Source organism: Hemitrygon akajei, chromosome 9 (assembly GCF_048418815.1).
Source record: "Hemitrygon akajei chromosome 9, sHemAka1.3, whole genome shotgun sequence".
Classification (NCBI taxonomy): Eukaryota; Metazoa; Chordata; class Chondrichthyes; order Myliobatiformes; family Dasyatidae; genus Hemitrygon; species Hemitrygon akajei.
The window spans coordinates 60,525,308-60,542,939 of NC_133132.1; the positions used below are offsets into that span (position 1 = coordinate 60,525,308).

At 40.1% G+C, this 17,632-nt stretch overlaps 1 protein-coding gene across 4 annotated transcripts in view; it reads left to right on the top strand.

The window, feature by feature from the left end:
- Nucleotides 1-322: 322 nt before the first annotated feature.
- rsph9 (radial spoke head component 9) overlaps nt 323-17,632 on the top strand; it is a 54,348-nt gene continuing 37,038 nt past the window's right edge. For 3 of the 4 annotated variants that reach the window (XR_012100232.1, XM_073056078.1, XM_073056079.1), the window contains exons 1-4: nt 323-590; nt 9,597-9,756; nt 12,102-12,231; nt 16,639-16,785. Coding sequence is in view for 3 of the 4 variants with exons in the window: in XM_073056078.1 (XP_072912179.1) it covers nt 364-590; nt 9,597-9,756; nt 12,102-12,231; nt 16,639-16,785 (664 nt within the window). In the remaining variant the exon portion in view is untranslated. The remainder of the gene's footprint in view (nt 591-9,596; nt 9,757-12,101; nt 12,232-16,638; nt 16,786-17,632) is intronic. The other variant, XM_073056080.1, reaches the window with a different exon arrangement.

The window sequence follows — 17,632 nt, forward strand, 5'->3', positions numbered from 1 at the left end:
TATGATTCTATGAAATTAAAATAAAACTGGAAAACGAATGATCTAAAAGTGTTTATCTAAATGTTGAGTAGTAAGATTTAAGGGAACGGAAAATTACATTCAACCGGGATTATGAAGCAAAAACCGAGGAGGCGAAAATAAAAGTTCAAATAAAAGTTTTAACTTTACAAAATACTGGACAATTTCTCAATATAACGAGAAGAATTTGGCAGAAAAAATGGAAATACGGAATATTTCACGGGCCTGATCGCTCATCCTGCCTGACAACAGTAACCAAGGAAGCGACGCCAGCACGGAGCAGCGGTTGCCCCGGTAACCAGGCCTGGGACGCTACAGTAAATTGAGCCTCGGAGCGACGCGGTCATGCAGGCCGACTACCTGCAGCAGCACCTGGACTATGTATCAAGTCAGGGGCTAGTACTGAGCCCCGAGCATAAGGCCGCACTACAGGTCTCGCTGGAGCTTGTCCGCAGAAACTACAAGTTCCACCAGGTTTACTTCTGGGGCAAGGTGCTGGGCCTGAGCGCCGACTACTTCATCATACAGGGTGTCGATCTGGACGAGCTTAAGAGCAGGAAGACCCTTTATAGGTAATCAGAGGGGGAGGAATAAGGACTGCGGATGGGGTGAGGGGGGAGAACGGTGGATGGGGCTGGGATGGGATGATGGTTGACTATGGGGAATGATGGGGATGGGGTGTGAAGATGGTGGCTGGTGCATGGGTGGGATCTGAAGACAGTGGCAGGGTGCAGAATGTGGGGATGAGGTGGGAATGGTGTCTGAAGGACAGTGGATGGGGTGGTTGGGGACATTGAATGGAGCAGCTCTGAACTTCAAAGCTGATTGATGAAATTATCTGTGTGACAACAACAGAGACCATTAAACTGGTTAATGGGGAAGGGTGACATTACACCAGGCATCTGGAGTGCTGGAGACAGCAATACTGTTCTTTGAATGAGGTAGCGATGGAGGGTGATATTAAGCCAGGTAACTAGTTGGCTGACTTGTCACCTGGCATCTCTGCCTTGCTGTGATGTAACAGTTCGCATCTTTGAATTATTGCCCAGGATATGTGCTGGTAGGGGGTTTCATCAGATTGGTCTGTGGAATAGGAGATGCAGATAAAATAAATACCCCAATCCTCCAAGTTGGGGGTTAAACACAGATCTACCACCCTGTCCTATAAAAAGAAAAGTTGCAGTGGAAATGGGAGGGGAATAGACAGTTATGGCAGATTTCTCCACTGTTTTCACCACAACTTATTGATTACCTTCAGGAGGGACATTAGTGACTACCAGTAGTAAATGCTGAAAGGGAGCCACAAGCAACAAGTGCACAACAAATAACAAAAACAATATTTTTTTAAGATGAATGAACAAAGTACAAAACAGGAAAGGCTGCTTAGGTCACAACATAATTGCAGCTGTCCATAAAATAGCATAAAACCATGGTAGTCATGCTGAAAAAACTGTGGAACAATTGGAACAACCAACAATCTGCTGGATGAACTCAGCAGATTTGTGTAGTGGGGGGAGGAAATCATTAAGACTTTTAGTTGAAGCCCTGCATCAGTTTCTCCATAGAACTATCAAAAGTCATATCAGAAGCAAGACAGAAGATAGTCACTGCTGCCACAGTGACATGGGTATGTATTAGGTAGTTGGTATTATTCCAGGTGAACAGTTTATAACCTTCACCTCAATCCAACTAATAGTGGGCCTTGTGTAGTTATTAACATCAACATTGACCAATAAAACAAGTAACTGGAGGGACACAGTCACTTTGACCTTAAACCATATTACTTTGAGGTGAGGCAGTGGTTGTGGCATTAGACATAGCAACATTATCCATTAAACCAGCTAAATCAGGCTGGGAGGTTGCACACAGGCCATTAAACAAGGTGATCAGATGTCGATAATAGCACTGGTTATTAATCTGATGGTAAGATATGATTGATATCAAGACTGGTAGTGGCATCACAATGCATTGGAAAATCCAGTATGAAAGGTGGCAGGAGATACAGTAGAGAAAGAATTACAAAACCAAAGCTATAAAAGATGGGGGCCAGAATAGGCCAATAACACTTTTGAATATGTTCCCTTATTCAATAAAATCTTGGCTGCTCACATCACATTTACAAAAGACATTTGCTCACACTAAATTCCCACCTTGACCATATTAAAAAAAACACACACCTCTGCAGCTCCTTAAGGTAAAGAATTCCAAATGTTCACAATTCTTTAAGTGAAGAAATTCCTTCCTCACTTCATTATTCTGAAATTAATCCCCCCAGTTCCAGCAACCTGCTCATGGTATCTACCCCATTAGACTCTTATGTTTCAATAAGATCACCTCTCATTTTTCTATACACCAGTAATTAAGGCTCAATCTGGTCAATATTTCTTCTTGCATTGTTCATCCATTTCCAGGAACCAACCTAGAATCAGAACCTTTTCTGCACTTTTTCCTATGCACTCTAAACTATAAGACCATAAGACATAGGAGCAGAAATAGGCCATTCAGCCCATCAAGTCTGCTCTGCCATTCCATCATGGCTAATCCTGGATCCCACTCAACCCCATACACCAGCCTCCTCGCCACATCCTTTGATGCCCTGACCGGTCAGGAAATGATTACTTTCCACCTTAAATATACGCACAGACTTGGCTTCCACCACAGTTTGTGGCAGAGCATTCCAGAGATTCATTACGCTCTGGCTAAAAAAATTCCTCCTTGTCTCTGTTCTAAAGGGTCACCCCTCAATTTTGAGGCTGTGCCCTCTAATTCTGGATACTCCTACCAGAGGAAATATGCTCTCCACAGCCACCCAATCAAGTCCTTTCAACATTTGGTAGGTTTCAATGAGCTCTGAGTACAGGCCCAAAAGCTGCCAAACGCTCCTCATATGTTAACCCCTTCATTCTTGGAATCATGCCAACATTGCATTTGCCTTCTTTCACCTTCTGGGAGTCTTGCACGAGGGATCCTAAGTCCCTCCGCATCTCTGATATTTGAACCTTCTCCCCATTTAGATAATAGTCTGCACTATTGTGCCTATACCAAAATGCATTATCATGAATTTCCCAACCATCTGCCACTTTTTTGCCCATTCTTCCATTTGTCTAAGACCTACTGCAATCGTATTGCTTCCTCAGCACTACCTACCCCTCCACCTATCTCTGTATCATATAACCATATAACCATATAATCATATAACAATCACAGCATGGAAACAGGCCATTCCGGCCCTCCTAGTCCGTGCCGAACTCTTAATCTCACCTAGTCCCACCTACCCGCACTCAGCCCATAACCCTCCACTCCTTTCCTGTCCATATACCTATCCAATTTTACCTTAAATGCCACAACTGAACTGGCCTCTACTACTTCTACAGGAAGCTCATTCCACACAGCTATCACTCTCTGAGTAAAGAAATACCCCCTCGTGTTTCCCTTAAACTTTTGCCCCCTAACTCTCAAATCATGTCCTCTCGTTTGAATCATCTGCAAACTTTGCCACAAAGCCATCAATTCCATTATCCAAATCATTGACAAACAATGTGAAAAGCAGCGATCCCAATACTGACCCCTGAGGAACACCACTAGTCACTGGCAGCCAACCAGAAAAGGCCCCTTTTATTCCCACTCACTGCCTCCTGCCTGTCAGCCATTCTGTTATCCACGCCACTATCTTTCCTGTAACACCATAGGATTTTATCTTGACAAGCAGCCTCAAGTGTGGCACCTTATCAAACGCCTTCTGAAAATCCAAGTAAATGACATCCACTGCCTCTCCTTTTTCCACCCTGCTTGTTACTTCCTCGAAGAACTCTTAACAGATTTGTCAGACAAGATTTCCCTGCATAGAAACCTTGTTGACTAACTTATTTTATCATTAGTCTCCAAGTACCTTGAAAGCTCATCCTAATAATAGACTCCACCATTTTCCCAACCACTGAGGTTAGGCTAACTGGCCTATAATTTCTTTTCTTTTGCCTTCCTCCTTCTTAAAGAGTGGAGTGACATTTGCAAACTTTCAGTCCTCTGGAACCATGCCAGAATCAAGTGATTCTTGAAGGGCATGACCAATGTATCTGTTATCTCTTCAGCAACCTCTTTCAGGCTGGGATGTAGTCCATCTGACCCAGGTGACTTATCCACCTTAAGACCTTTGAGTTTGTCTAGCACTTTCTCCTTTGTAATAGCAATGGCATTCACTCCTGCTTCCTAACACTCACGGACTTCTGGCACACTGCTAGTGTTTTCCACAGTGAAGACAGATGCAAAGTACCCATTAAGTTTATCTGCCATTTCTTTGTTTCCCATTATGATCTCACCAGCGTTATTTTCCAGTAGTCCAATATCATCTCTCACCTCCCTTTTACTCTTTATATAACTGAAAAAAAACTATTGGTATCCAGCTTTATATTATTGGCTAGTCTGCCCTCGTATTTCATCTTTTCCCTACTTATAGCTTATTAAGTTGCATTTCGTTGGATTTTAAAAGCTTCTCAATCATCCAACTTCCCAATCACTTTTTCTACCTTATATGCCTTTTCCTTGGCTTTTATGCAGTCCTTAAGCTCCTTTGCCAGGTACAGTTGCCTACTCCTGCCATTTGATATGTCCTCTGTGGGACATATCTATCCTGCACCTTGTGAACTATTTCCAGAAATTTTAGCCATCTCTTCTCTGCCGTCATCCCCGCCGGTATCCTCCTCCAATCTACCTGGGCAAGCTTTTCTCTCATGCCTCTGTAATTCCCTTTAATCCATTGTGATACTGAATCATGTGACTTATGCTTCTCCCTCTCAAACTGCAGGATGAATTCAATCATATTATGATCACTGCCTCCGAAGGGTTCCTTTACATAAGCTCTCTAATAAGTTCTGGGTTATTACACAACACCCAATTGAAGTTAGCTTTTCCCCAAGTAAGGCTCAAGCACAAGCTGCTCAAAAAGCCATCTCATAGGTATTCAAAAAAAAAATCCCTATCTTGCGATTCAATACCAACCCAATTTTCCCAATCTCCTTGCATATTGAAGTCCCCCAGTACAATTGTGTTGTTATCCTTATTACATGCCTTTTCCAGCTTCCTTTGCAATCTCAAACACACATTTTGGCTACTATTTGGAGTCCTATATATGATTCCCATAATTTTTTTTACCCTTGCAGTTTCTTAACTCCACCCACAAAGATTCGACATTCTCTGACCCTATGTCCTTCTTTCTAATGATGTAATTCCATCTCTTACCAACAGAGCCACACCACCGCCTATGCCTTCCTGCCTGTCCTTTTGATCCCTTGATGTTAAGCTCCCAACTATGGCCTTCTTTCTGTGACGACTCTGATGCCCACTACGTCATACCGACCAATCTCTAATTGTACCACGAGTTTGTCCACCTTATTTTGAATGTTACATCCATCTAAACACAGCACCTTCAGTCCTGCATTATTCTCCCTTTTGAATTTTGCCTCTGTGATACAATTTAACTCTTTGCTCTGTCTGCATTGGTACCCAATCATTGGCTTGTCCTTCCTTACATTCATGTTACATCCATCTTCTACTTGTAAACCTGCTGACTCATCATCAGCTCTATCCTGCCATATTAGTTTAAACCAATCCCAACAGCTCTAGTAAATCTGTCTACGAGAATATTGGTCTCCCTCAGATTCAAGTGCAACCTGTCCCTTTTGTACATGTCCCACAGAAGAGGTCCCAATTATCCAGAAATCTGAATTCCTGCTCCCTGCTCCAATTATTCAGCCATGCTTTTGTTGTGGCACAGGCAGCAGTCCTAAGATTAGTACCCTTGAGATCTTGCTTCTCAGCTTCCTTCCTAACTCCCTATATTTGTTTTTCAGGACCTCCTCCCTTTATCTTCCTATATCGTTGGTACCAATATGTACTAGGAGTTCAGGCTGCTCACCCTCACTTTTCAGGATATTGTGGGCGTGTCCAGAAACATCTTGGCAAACTACCATCTGTGTTTCCTTTTTGCATCTACAGAATCACCTGCCTGTCCCCCTGACTATAGAGTCCCCTATTATTGCTGCCATTCTGTTCAGTTCCCTACCCTTCTCAGCCACAGGGTCAGACTCAGTGCCAGAGGCATGGCTGCTGTTGCTTCCCCCAGGTAGGTCATCGCCCCCAACAGCACTCAAAATTGAGTACATTGTAGAGGGGGACGGCTATAGGGGTGCTCTCCACTATCTGACATTCTCCCTTCCCTCTCCTGACAGTCACCCTGGGGTGACTACCTCCCTGTAGCTCCTGTCTATCACTGCTACACTTTCCCTAACAAGCCGAAGGTCATTGAGCTGCAACTCCAGTTCCCTAACACAGTCTCTAAGGATCTGCATCTTGATGCACCTGGTGGTGCAGATGTGGCCATCAGGGATGCTGGAAGTCTCCTGGAAAACCCATATTTGACATGCAGAGCAGAACACTGACTCTGTAGACATACCCACTATTCTCTCAAGATTCAAATAAGAAATAAGGAATGAACTTACCTACTTACCTTGCCTCCACCTGTTCTCACCGAAGCCCTGTCGAGCCAAAGCCTTACTACTCTGCCTCAGACTACTCCAATGCCAGCTGCTCCCACAATGACTGCTCTGCTCAGCGGTGCCTCTCATTTATAGAGACTGGATTTCCTGTCAAAAATCTTTGTTGGACCTGCACAGGAACACTCCTGTTGCGTCTGCACAATACTGCAATCAATATAGAGTGCTGCGAGGCACTCTGGATACAGTTACAGCAGCACCCTCTAAAGTTGCATCAAAATCTATTAGTATTATACTCCATATGCCTTTCAATTAAGTCCAACATTTATTAACCTTCCTAATTACTTTCCTGACCTAAATGCTATCTTCTTGTGTTTTTTTTAACCTTTTGTACTGCAACTTTGTTTAAATAATAACTTATTTTTCAATATTTGAATTTTCCCACATCATACTCAATCTGACAACTTCTTATCCACACACGTAATCTGTCTATATCTCTGTACAGTTTATTTGTGCTCTCTTCATGACTTGTTAACAGAAGAGCTCCTGTGCAGGTCCAGCAAAGATATTTGACAGTTTCAGCAGCACCTTCTAAAGTTGCATCAAAGTTTATTAGTATTATACTCCATATGCCTTTCAATTAAGTCTGACATTTATTAACCTTCCTAATTACTTTCCTGACCTAAATGCTATCTTTTTGTGTTTTTTTAGCCTTTTGTACTGCAACTTTGTTTAAATAATAATTTGTTTTTCAATATTTGAATTTTCCCACATCATACTCAATCTGACAACTTCTTATCCACACACGTAATCTGTCTATATCTTTGTACAGTTTATTTGTGCTCTCTTCATGACTTGCTAAACCGCCCATCTGAGTATCATCAGCAAACTTGTCTGCAGTGTACTAGGTTCCTTGATCTAAGTCAGTAATTATAGCTTATGAGTTTCACTTGATGTCTGTAGCACCCAATCGGTTGTTAGCTGTTTACCTATCCATATTAGTATATTATCATCAACCCCATGAGCTCTTATCTCATGCAATAACCTTTTATGTAGCACCTTATCAAATAGTTTATGGAAATCCAAATACCTTGCATCAACTCGTTCCTCTTTCATCACCCTGTTTGTTATACCCAATGTCATCAAGTATATTTCCTATCATAAAAACATGTTGACTCTGCTTTATTGCCTTTTGATCTTCTAAATGCCTTACTGTCACTTCCTGAATACTATAATGGATTTTAGTACCTTTTTTCTTCTTGTTTAATTTCCTTCCTCTATACCCTTTCATTATCTATTTTAATAGGGATTTTTTTTATCATGAAGTCCAAACCAAAATATATGTAGTGTACACCATCCAGTATGTTAATCAGAGTGGTAAGGGATAGAGGGAAAAGTGAGATGGCTGTGTCGTACAAGCAATTGTGATTGGTAAAGGACAAGAGGCCAGAGGAAAGAGTTGTAGTGTTTCATGAACATGTGAAAGGGGTCACTGGGCATGGTGAAGAATCCTGCTGATAAGCACATTGTACAATCTTGACCAAGCCCAATGCACTGTCAGGAAGACTTACTCAGCCATGGTTCCAGATATTTTGTTTGTAAACAGACTTTTCAACTTGCCCTGCCTGCTTTCAAATTATCCTGTTTATTTATTTCCTGTTGCATTCTTCCTTCCAATAGGAGATATTTCACATTGCTCCACGTTAAAGCTAATCTGTGGTTGCCCAATTCACCAGTATGCCTATGTTCACTCTGTTTGCTACCATTCTACCTCATTCCAGAGTTCTGTATCATCTGTAGACCTATGATGCAGTGTAAGTGCATAACCAGATCGTTACGTTACACCAAAAAGAGGATTTGTTATAAGAGGTGGAAGTTTATCAAAAAAGTATAAAATTGATTCAGATTCAGATTTATTTATCACATATACAGTGAAATGTGTCATTTGCGTTAACAACCAACACAACCTAAGGATATGCTGGAGGCAGACTGAAGAAATACTGATAGTTCCAAATGAGACCTACCATCAGCCCTTGCTCTTCTTTCTTCTTTCTGTACATTCTGCATTAATTCTCCCTTTTTTTTTCCACATAGCCTCCCGCTCCCTATTCTATACACCACCACCTCATTCTTGGCTCCTGCCATCATGCCTTTGTCTGCTTTTTCCTTTTCACCAACAATCCTCAGCTTCTATCCATGCTAGAAAACTTCACATTGATTTTGACTATTATGCATAATATGAGACTCCAGTGATTTAATAAGAAAGTGACACTCAGTGTTGTTACTTGTACTGTTTCAAAATCGTGCATACTGTCCCACTCAGGAGTGTAGATAGATCTCACAGAAAATGTTATTTTTATTTGTAAAATTGTAGCCTCATATAAAAGATATTCATTTGATATCTTACCATTTTTTAGAATTATTTGGTACTATTTTTGTGGTTATTTTTAAGCCTTTTAATAAGGCTAATCCAGCCCCTAATCTTATCTGAAGTATACAGATAATACAATTAATTGATCCTAGCAATTTACTATTTTTCTGAGCTTAGTGCATGCATGTCTTGTAAACGATAAATGTGAAGAAATTTTCAACCAGTGGGATTGCATTGCCCAGGGCAAAGTTTCAGAATGGCAATGATCGGTGGGGAAGGGAGATGATGGATTGCTATGCAATTCTAACATGGAATATTGTGAATCCCGTAAATATGTAGCAGGTCTCTTATCACCTATATAAAGGCAGTAAAAGTATTTTGAATGCAGCCTTCTTTGTGAGATCTGCCTTGTCCATAAAACTGTAAGACATAGAATTAGACTTTTCAGCCCATCAAGTCAGCTCCACCATTTGATCATGACTGATTTATTTTATCTCTTAATCCCATTTTCCTTCTCCCCATAACCTTTAACACCCATACTAATTAAGAACCTATTAACCTCCATTTTAAATATACCAAATAGCTTGGCTTCCGCAGCCATCTGTGTCAATAAATACCACAAATTCACTACTTCTTCAGTAACGTTGCTCTTAATTAGTGACTCTGCCTCCACAATACGATTAAAATAACATCTGTTGACTGTTTTGTTTTTTTTACAGTTTTAACTGCATGGACTGGAAGCTACTTCCCCCAGCCACAGATGAAATGATAGTGAGATCCATGCTCATTAAAGGTCGCTTCATGGGTGACCCTTCTCATGAATACGAGAAAACAGTAGTTAAGAAGGTCAATGAAGAACAGACTGATCAGGACATTGATGTAAGACTGCAGACCAGAAACAAATGTTTATAATCAATGGAAATTGCTGAAAAGTAAAGGCACTAAGGATAACAGTGGCAGAGGGATGCCACAGATTTACTAGCCAAGGATATGAAGGCTCGAATTTAGCACAGAGAAGCAGAAAAATGCTGCGCAAAAGTTTGAAAGAGGGATCACAAGTGCAATAGGTAGTACAGATATAGGGTGAATCAGGTAATGAAGGGAACAAGAAAGGATAGGAAAGGCTTATGATGCATATACATAAATGTATAATGTATGTTAAATAAGGTTGAAGAGTTATAGGTGATTGTGATGTTGTGACAACAACCAGAGACCTGGTTTTTTTAATAGCAATTACTAAATGTTTATGGATGCCAGATGTTCAGGAAATATAAGAAGGTTGGCTGGCATAAGGGGAATACTGCAATGCTAAGTGAGAAGATTCTGTAACAATCAGAACAGAATCTATATGACTGGAGTGCATATGCAACAGAGATCTGATTGCATTACTGAATGTATTTTATTGGCTACTAAAGAGAAAAAGCAATTAAAGACAATTTTACATGAAGTAACAGAGGTGAAAAGCCATAAGGGTGGTGATAATGGGCAGCTTTAACAAGACTAATGTAGATGGGAGTAGTAATAATTTTAGTGTCAATGAGGAGGAGGAACTTTTGAAATGTCCAGAAGTATTTCCGAGAACTCAAAGATTCTAGTGGAATAAGGAAGAAGACATTTTTTACTGTACCTTGGTATATGTCATAAATTGGTTTTGGGAAGTGAGATGGACCAACTCAAGAGAGTATCAGTGGTGGCGTATTTGGGAAATAGTGATCGTATTATCATAAAAGTTAGAATAGCTATGGGAAAAGGGTATGGATTACTCAAGGGTAAAATTAGAGTTACAGATTAGTGAACAAAACTAATTAAACAATGAACAGGCTCTGAAATGGATGGTCAACCATGATCATTGCAATGGTGAAGTAGGCCTGATGGTCCAAGTAGCCCACACCTGCTACTATTTATTATCTTTTTAATTAGATTAGTGTGAATAAATAATATAGTTTTTTTGATAATGAAACGGGGGTCACTGAGGTCATCAGAAGTTCAGAGGAAGAGTCTGCTGTCTGAAAAATTAACTCTGCTTCTCTTTCTACAGATGTTACCTGAACTGCTGTGTGCTTCCAGCATTGATTTTGCATTTATTTCAGATCTGCAGATTTTAAAAAAATTTTGTTTGATGCAGGAAATGTAGTTGATGCAATGTACAATAAATGGACTTAAAAAAACACAAAATGAAGAGTGCAACATAATTGGTGTCATTGAGGTTGAAGTCTTGGAAAAGGAGAGACAGTATCAACAAGGGTCTATCATTGCCTAAACTGGGTAGCAATAAATGGTCGTTTTACAAATTAAACCAAGTGTGCAATGACATTCTCCAGAGATAGGTACTAGGATAACTCTGATTTTTTTGAATCAACTTACAGTTGAATGTACAGGGCTCATTTCCTGAATTTATAAATGACTTAAAACATTTAGTAAAGTGTAAGGTTAACAACAGATGTCTCTGTAGTCTGGCTGAGTGGAACAAGTAACAAATAAAATTTAACTAAACATTCGCAACAGACCTTTTTGGGGAAAGTAGTCTAAGTTTCGCAGCTCAGCTGTTTAGGCTATAGGTAAGGAATGTCCAAAACTGTGTGATCTTCTGCCTCATAAAATCACTGAAAGGTTTTATAGCATACAGTGAAGGCACTGGCACATTCAATCCATCAGGGTTTGTGCAAAACCAGTTTGGTTGGTCCCTCTTTACTACCATATCCTCACAGCCTTTTGATTATTTTTCTTTACCTTTTATGCTGCAATTTCCCTCTTCAACTCTGCAGAAATTCATTTCAAATTCTAAATACTCAAACACAATGAAGTTTGTCTTCTTGACCCACTTGGTCCTTTTGTCAATCATCATCATAATTCTATGCCCTTTAGTTCTGCTGCCAATGGGAACAGGTCCTCTGTACTCTTTGTAATACTTTTCATTATGTTAAATACTTTAAATCACTGTCCCAAGGAGGAAAACCCCACCTTCTCCGGTCTGTTCACACAATTAAACTCTCCAGTGTTAGTCAAACTCTTCTGCACCTTCTCAGAGTCAATTGGTGTACTTCAAGCTATGACACATGGCTTAAGAGGTAGGCTCAGAGGAGAGAGATTGAGAAATGAGAATGAAGATTGTGCTAGTTGTTGAAGATCAGCACAGCTCAGTAAGGACAAGTTAAGGACAGGCTAAAATTATAGTTGTTGATTTGGAGCTTTGAAATTATACATTTCTAAATTTTTTGTTCAAGTTCAAGATAAAGGAAGAAGAACGCTTGACATCCACAATTGAACTAATAAACAGAGAAGCTGCAATCATTCCCAGGGGTGCATTTATTATGACTCCTCGAGATGAGGTCCACATGAACAGGAGCTTTGAAGGTAAAGACTCTTTTATGTTGAGGCTTCACTTGGTAGAACAAAGAAAAACACTCCATAACTTTTTATCAAGCTTCTAAATTGCAAATCTTTGCAACACAAGTTGTGGGATACAAGTTGATTCGTCACCATCCACAGGCAAAACAGAGAATGTTGAATTACTCAGCAAGTGAGAAAGTATGCTCATTTGGGTGTTATCTTGCTGGCTTCTTTCTGCAATGTCTCCAATAACTGAATACCTTTTCTCTCATAACCAGGGTTAATAACAATACTCCAATTGTGTTTGAATTTAGATCTCCTGATGTCACGTTAGCATTGCCTTGGATTTTCCTTCTATTCTCCTGACTCTGCAGTACATGATTAAACAAACTAAAGCCACTCATGCAGACTTATCATTAGTTTAATTTAGTGACTTCTGCACAAGGAGTGATGCAAATTATCCAGAAAATTTCAGTCCTAGTAAATTACTTACTGTCCCTTTTAAAGGTATTTAGTCCTCAACCCTTTGTTCACATAAATGTAATACAACCAGAGATTTTGATCAAATTATCTGAGATTTTTTATTTGTTAACCACATGCTCCTTTTTTCACAGCAGAGCTCAAAAAAGTGAAATTATGAAGCATGAAAACCTAAAAAAATTTAAAAACTGAAATGTCAGCATTTCAAAAGTATTCACCCTCCATTTGTTCAGTACTTTAGTCTCATCTGACCACAAGCTTCTAAGTGGTGCTTTGCAAAGATGTTACGAACAAGGATATGTTTTTATTTAGCCAGAGCTTCTTCCTTGCCACTCTTCCATAAAAATCCCTGTTCCGCAAGGCTTTAGAGATTATGGAGCCATGAACTTCAAATCCATTTGTAGCCTCAGACTTTGGTCGCTCACCTAGAGTGACCGTTGGCACCATAGTGGCCTTCCTTATAAGTGCCATTCTTTTGTGGCAACTAAGTGGCCTGACCTAGACAGTGCGGCTGTGGTTTCACATTTTTCCCACTTTTTTATAATGGACTGTACTGAGCTCTGAGTTACGTTGAGTGACTTTTGAGATAGTCTTGTACCCTTCCTCAGATTTGTGCATCTCTATTATTATTTCTCTGATTTGTTTAGAATGTTCTTTTGTCTTCATTTTCGTTTGGTCTGTTGAAATTCTACCATGCTATTGGACCTTACAGAGAGGGTGTATTTATTCTTATGAATTTATTGAAAACAGGAGATCCTCCAATTTTCTACACCAACAAACTGGGTGAGTTGGTAAGGTAATATGTTGCAACAGAGGAAAGTTAGTTTAGTAATTACAAAGGGGATGAATACATTTTCAGCCTCACAATTTTGCTTTTTAATTTTTTAATAAATTGTTGACAGGTTTTAGAATTTTCTTTTGGTTTGACATGATGCACAATGTTTTATAGATTATCTCAAAAATTCTACTTCAATATATTTTAATTTTAGAAAATGAGACAGTAAAATGTGGAAATAGTTGTGGGGCTGAATACTTTATCAAGTATTTAGTGAATACTTTTCAGTGTATCCATTCTGGACACTATACAGTACAACCAGACTTTTAAGGCAGTGGCATGTTTATCTATCAGCATTGGCTAAGTGAGTAACAAAGTTGGGGTTTCAAGTCCAACTCAAGGCCTAAACCCTAAGCTCTGATAAGGTATTCTAGGGATCAGCCATTCTAGATTGGGTGTTGTGCAATGAACCGGAATGGATTAGCGAGCTTAAGGTAAAAGAACATTTAGGGATGTGATCATAATATGATCAAATTCACCCTGAATTTTGAGAAGGGGAAACTAAAGTCAGTTGTATTACTATTACAGTGGAGTAAAGGAAATTTCAGAGGGATGAGAGAGGAGTTGGCCGGAATTGATTGGAAAAGACACTGGCAGGGATAACGGCAGAGCAGCAATGACTGGAATTTCTGGTAGCAATTCAGAAGCCACAGGATATATACATCTCAAAGAGGAAGAAATACTTTAAAGGCAGGGTGACACAACCATGATTAACAAGAGGAGCCAAAGCCAACATAAAAGCCAAAGAGAGAGCATATAATAGAATAAAAATCAGTGGGAAGTTAGAGGATTGGGAAGCTTTCTAATACCAACGGAAGACAACTAAAAAAAATAATTAAGGTAAAGATAGAATACAAAAGTAAGGAAGCCAATGATATTAAAGAGGATACCAAAAGTTCCTTCTGATATATGAAATATAAAAGAGAGGCAAGAGTGGATATCGGACCACTGGAAAACGATGCTGGAGAGGTAGTAATGGGGGACAAGGAAATGGTGGATGAACTGAATAAGTATTTTGCATCATGGAAAACACTAGCAGAATGGTGGATGTTCCAGGTGTCAGGAGCATAAAGTGTGTGAACTTAACAGTACTAGAGAGAAAGTTCTTGGGGTACCGAAAGGTCTGAAGGTGGTTAAGTCATCTGGACCAGTTGGTGTACACCTCAGGGTTCTAAAGAGGTGGCTGAAGAGACTGTGGAAGCATTAGTAATGATCATTAAAGAAACACTAGATTCTGGAATGATTCTGAAAGACTGGAAAATAGCAAATGTCACTCCACTCCTCAAGAAGGGAGAGAGGCAGAAAAAAAGAAACTATAGGCTCGTTAGTCTGACCTCAGTGGTAGGGAAGATGTTGGAGTCGATTCTTAAGGATGTGGTTTCTGGGTACTTGGGGGCACATGATAAAATGGGCCGTAGTCAGCCTGATTTCCTCAAGGGAAAACTTTGCCTGACAAATCTGTTGGAATTCTTTGAAGACAACAAGCAGGATGGACAAAGGAAAATCACTTGATGTGTACTTGGATTTTCAGAAGGCCTTTGACAAGGTGCCACACTTGAAGCTGCGTAACAAACTACAAGCTGCAAATATTACAGGAAGAATCTAGCATGGATAAAGCAGTGGCTGATTGACAGGAGGCAAAGAGTGGGGATGAAGGGAGCCTTTTCTGGCTAGCTGCCAGTGACTAGTGGTGTTCCACAAAGGTCTGTGTTGGGATCAATTATTGTTTACTGTACATGCCAGTGATTTAGATGATGGAATTGATGGCTTTGTTGCAAAGTTTGCTGATGATATGCAGATAGCTGGAGGGGCAGATAGTTTTGAGGAAGCAGAGGGCTTAGATTAAGAGAATAGGCAGAGAAGTGCAGATGTAATACAGTGTCAGGAAGTGTATGGTCATGTACTTTGGTAGAAGAAATAAAAGGGTTGACTATTTTCTAAATGGAATGAAAATACAAAAATCTGAGGCACAAAAGGGATTTGGGAGTTCTTGTACAGAATTCCCTAAAGGTTAATTTGTAGGTTGCACCTGGGGCGAGGAAGGCATATGCAATGTTAGCATTCATTTCAAGAGGACTAGACTATAAAAGCAAGCATGTAATGATGAAACTTTATAAAGCACTGGTGAAGCCTCACTCGGAGTATCTGAGCTGTTTTGGGCTCCTTAGAAAAGATGTGCTGAAACTAGTGAGGGTTCAAAAGAGGTTCACAAAAATGATTCCAGAATTAAATGGCTTGGCACATGAAGAGCATTTGATGGCTCTGGACCTGTATTCACTGGAACTTAGAAGAATAAGTGGTGACATAATTGAAACCTATGGAATGGTGAAAGGCCTTGATAGAGTGGATGTGGAGATGATGTTTCCTATGGTGGGAGAGCCTCAGAGGACTCAGCCTCAAAATAGAGGAGCGTCCTTTTAGAACGGAGAGGTGGATGAATTTCTTTAGGCAGAGAGCGGTGAATCTGTGAAATTTGTTGCCGCAGCTGTGGAGGCCAAGTCTTTATGTATATCTAAGGCAGAGGTTGATAGTCAGTGATGTCAGTGCATGAAGGGATACAGGGAGAAGACAGAAGATTGGGGCTGGGAGGAAAAATCGATCAAGCTTGCTGAAATGGTGGAGCAGACTTAATGGACCAAATGGTCTAATTCTCTCCTATACCTTATGGTCTTATAACACCCCTGTACAGGTACCTGAATGAATGCTACACTGAGAGAGGCACCATCTTTTGATTAAGCAACCTCCTGTTTATTTTCTCAGAAAACAGTCATATAGTATTGATCCTCTCTCAACAGATGCTGATTAACTTACTGAGTATTTCCAGCATTTTCTGTTTATTTTATTTCTCTATTTCCACTTTTTGCAGTTTTTTTTGTATTTCTATTATCTGCTCATCTATTTCATTGCAGTTTGGTTTGTGCAGCTTGTTGCCTTCATTATAGCAGTCACTGTCCTTCAAAGTATGATTCATTGCCTGTATACCTGGAAGGTGTGAAAGGCTCTTAGTAAATTGCAAGGTCCATTTTCTGTCATATAATGCCCATTTATTGGAGGAGCAACTTGTTAGATTCGTCACCTTGATTTGATGGTTGTCTCCCAACTGTATTTGATCCCAGGTTTATCAGCGACCGAAGCCGGGAAGCTGAGGTCCTACTTCCACTTTACTAAACCATCTGAGCTGAAGAAGAAGTCATTGCTGTTGCAAGCCAATTTGGAAGAATCTATTGATTTTCTCAATTCTCTTGAAGATGACGAATTAAAAGGTAGGCCACCATTTGCAGAGTTCAGTGGCTATAGGGTTTAAACTGTGAGCATAGATTATCATTCATCGCTTGAATGGAGGGGTTACGGGATTAATTTAGGAAAGTGGTGGCTAAGATAAGGGAACAGCTATGACTTTACTTAATGGGAAATCAGACATAATGGGCCAGATAGCCTGCCCTGCTGCACTTTGATATGTTCTGATGTGACTTAATTACAGAAATTACTAGGATAGGTAAAGATTATGTAGGTTAGAGCATCTCCACTGGAAAGCTGGGCTAGTGTGAAGTTTCTATTTGGAGTCATACAGCATGGAAATAGGCTGTTCTGCCCAACTTGAGAATGTCAATCAAGGTGTCAGCCAGACCTAGTTCCCAATACCTGATTTTGGCCCATATCTCTCTAAACTTATTCTATCCATGTAACTGTCTAAATGTCCTTTAAACCTTGTAATTGTACGTGCCTCTACCATTTCCTTTGGCAACTCATTCCATATTCTCTGTGCAAAAAAGAAAGTTGCCCCTTAAGTCCCATCTCACCTTAAACCTATGCTGTGTAGTATTAGACTCACATACCCTCAGAAAAGACCCAGACTATTCACCTTATCTATGCCTTGTGTGATTTTATATGCATCTATTACGTCTCCCCTCAGCATTCTATCTGACAGGGAAAACAACCCCAGCCTACCCATTCTCTCCTTATAACTCAAGCTTTCCAGATCCATTTACCAACTTTACATCCTTTCCAACATAATAACATCCTTCCTATAGCTAGGCAACCAGACTTCTAATCAGATTTCAATGACCTCCTCCCAGTTTGATTTGCTGCTGAGATCAAATCTGCACTCCC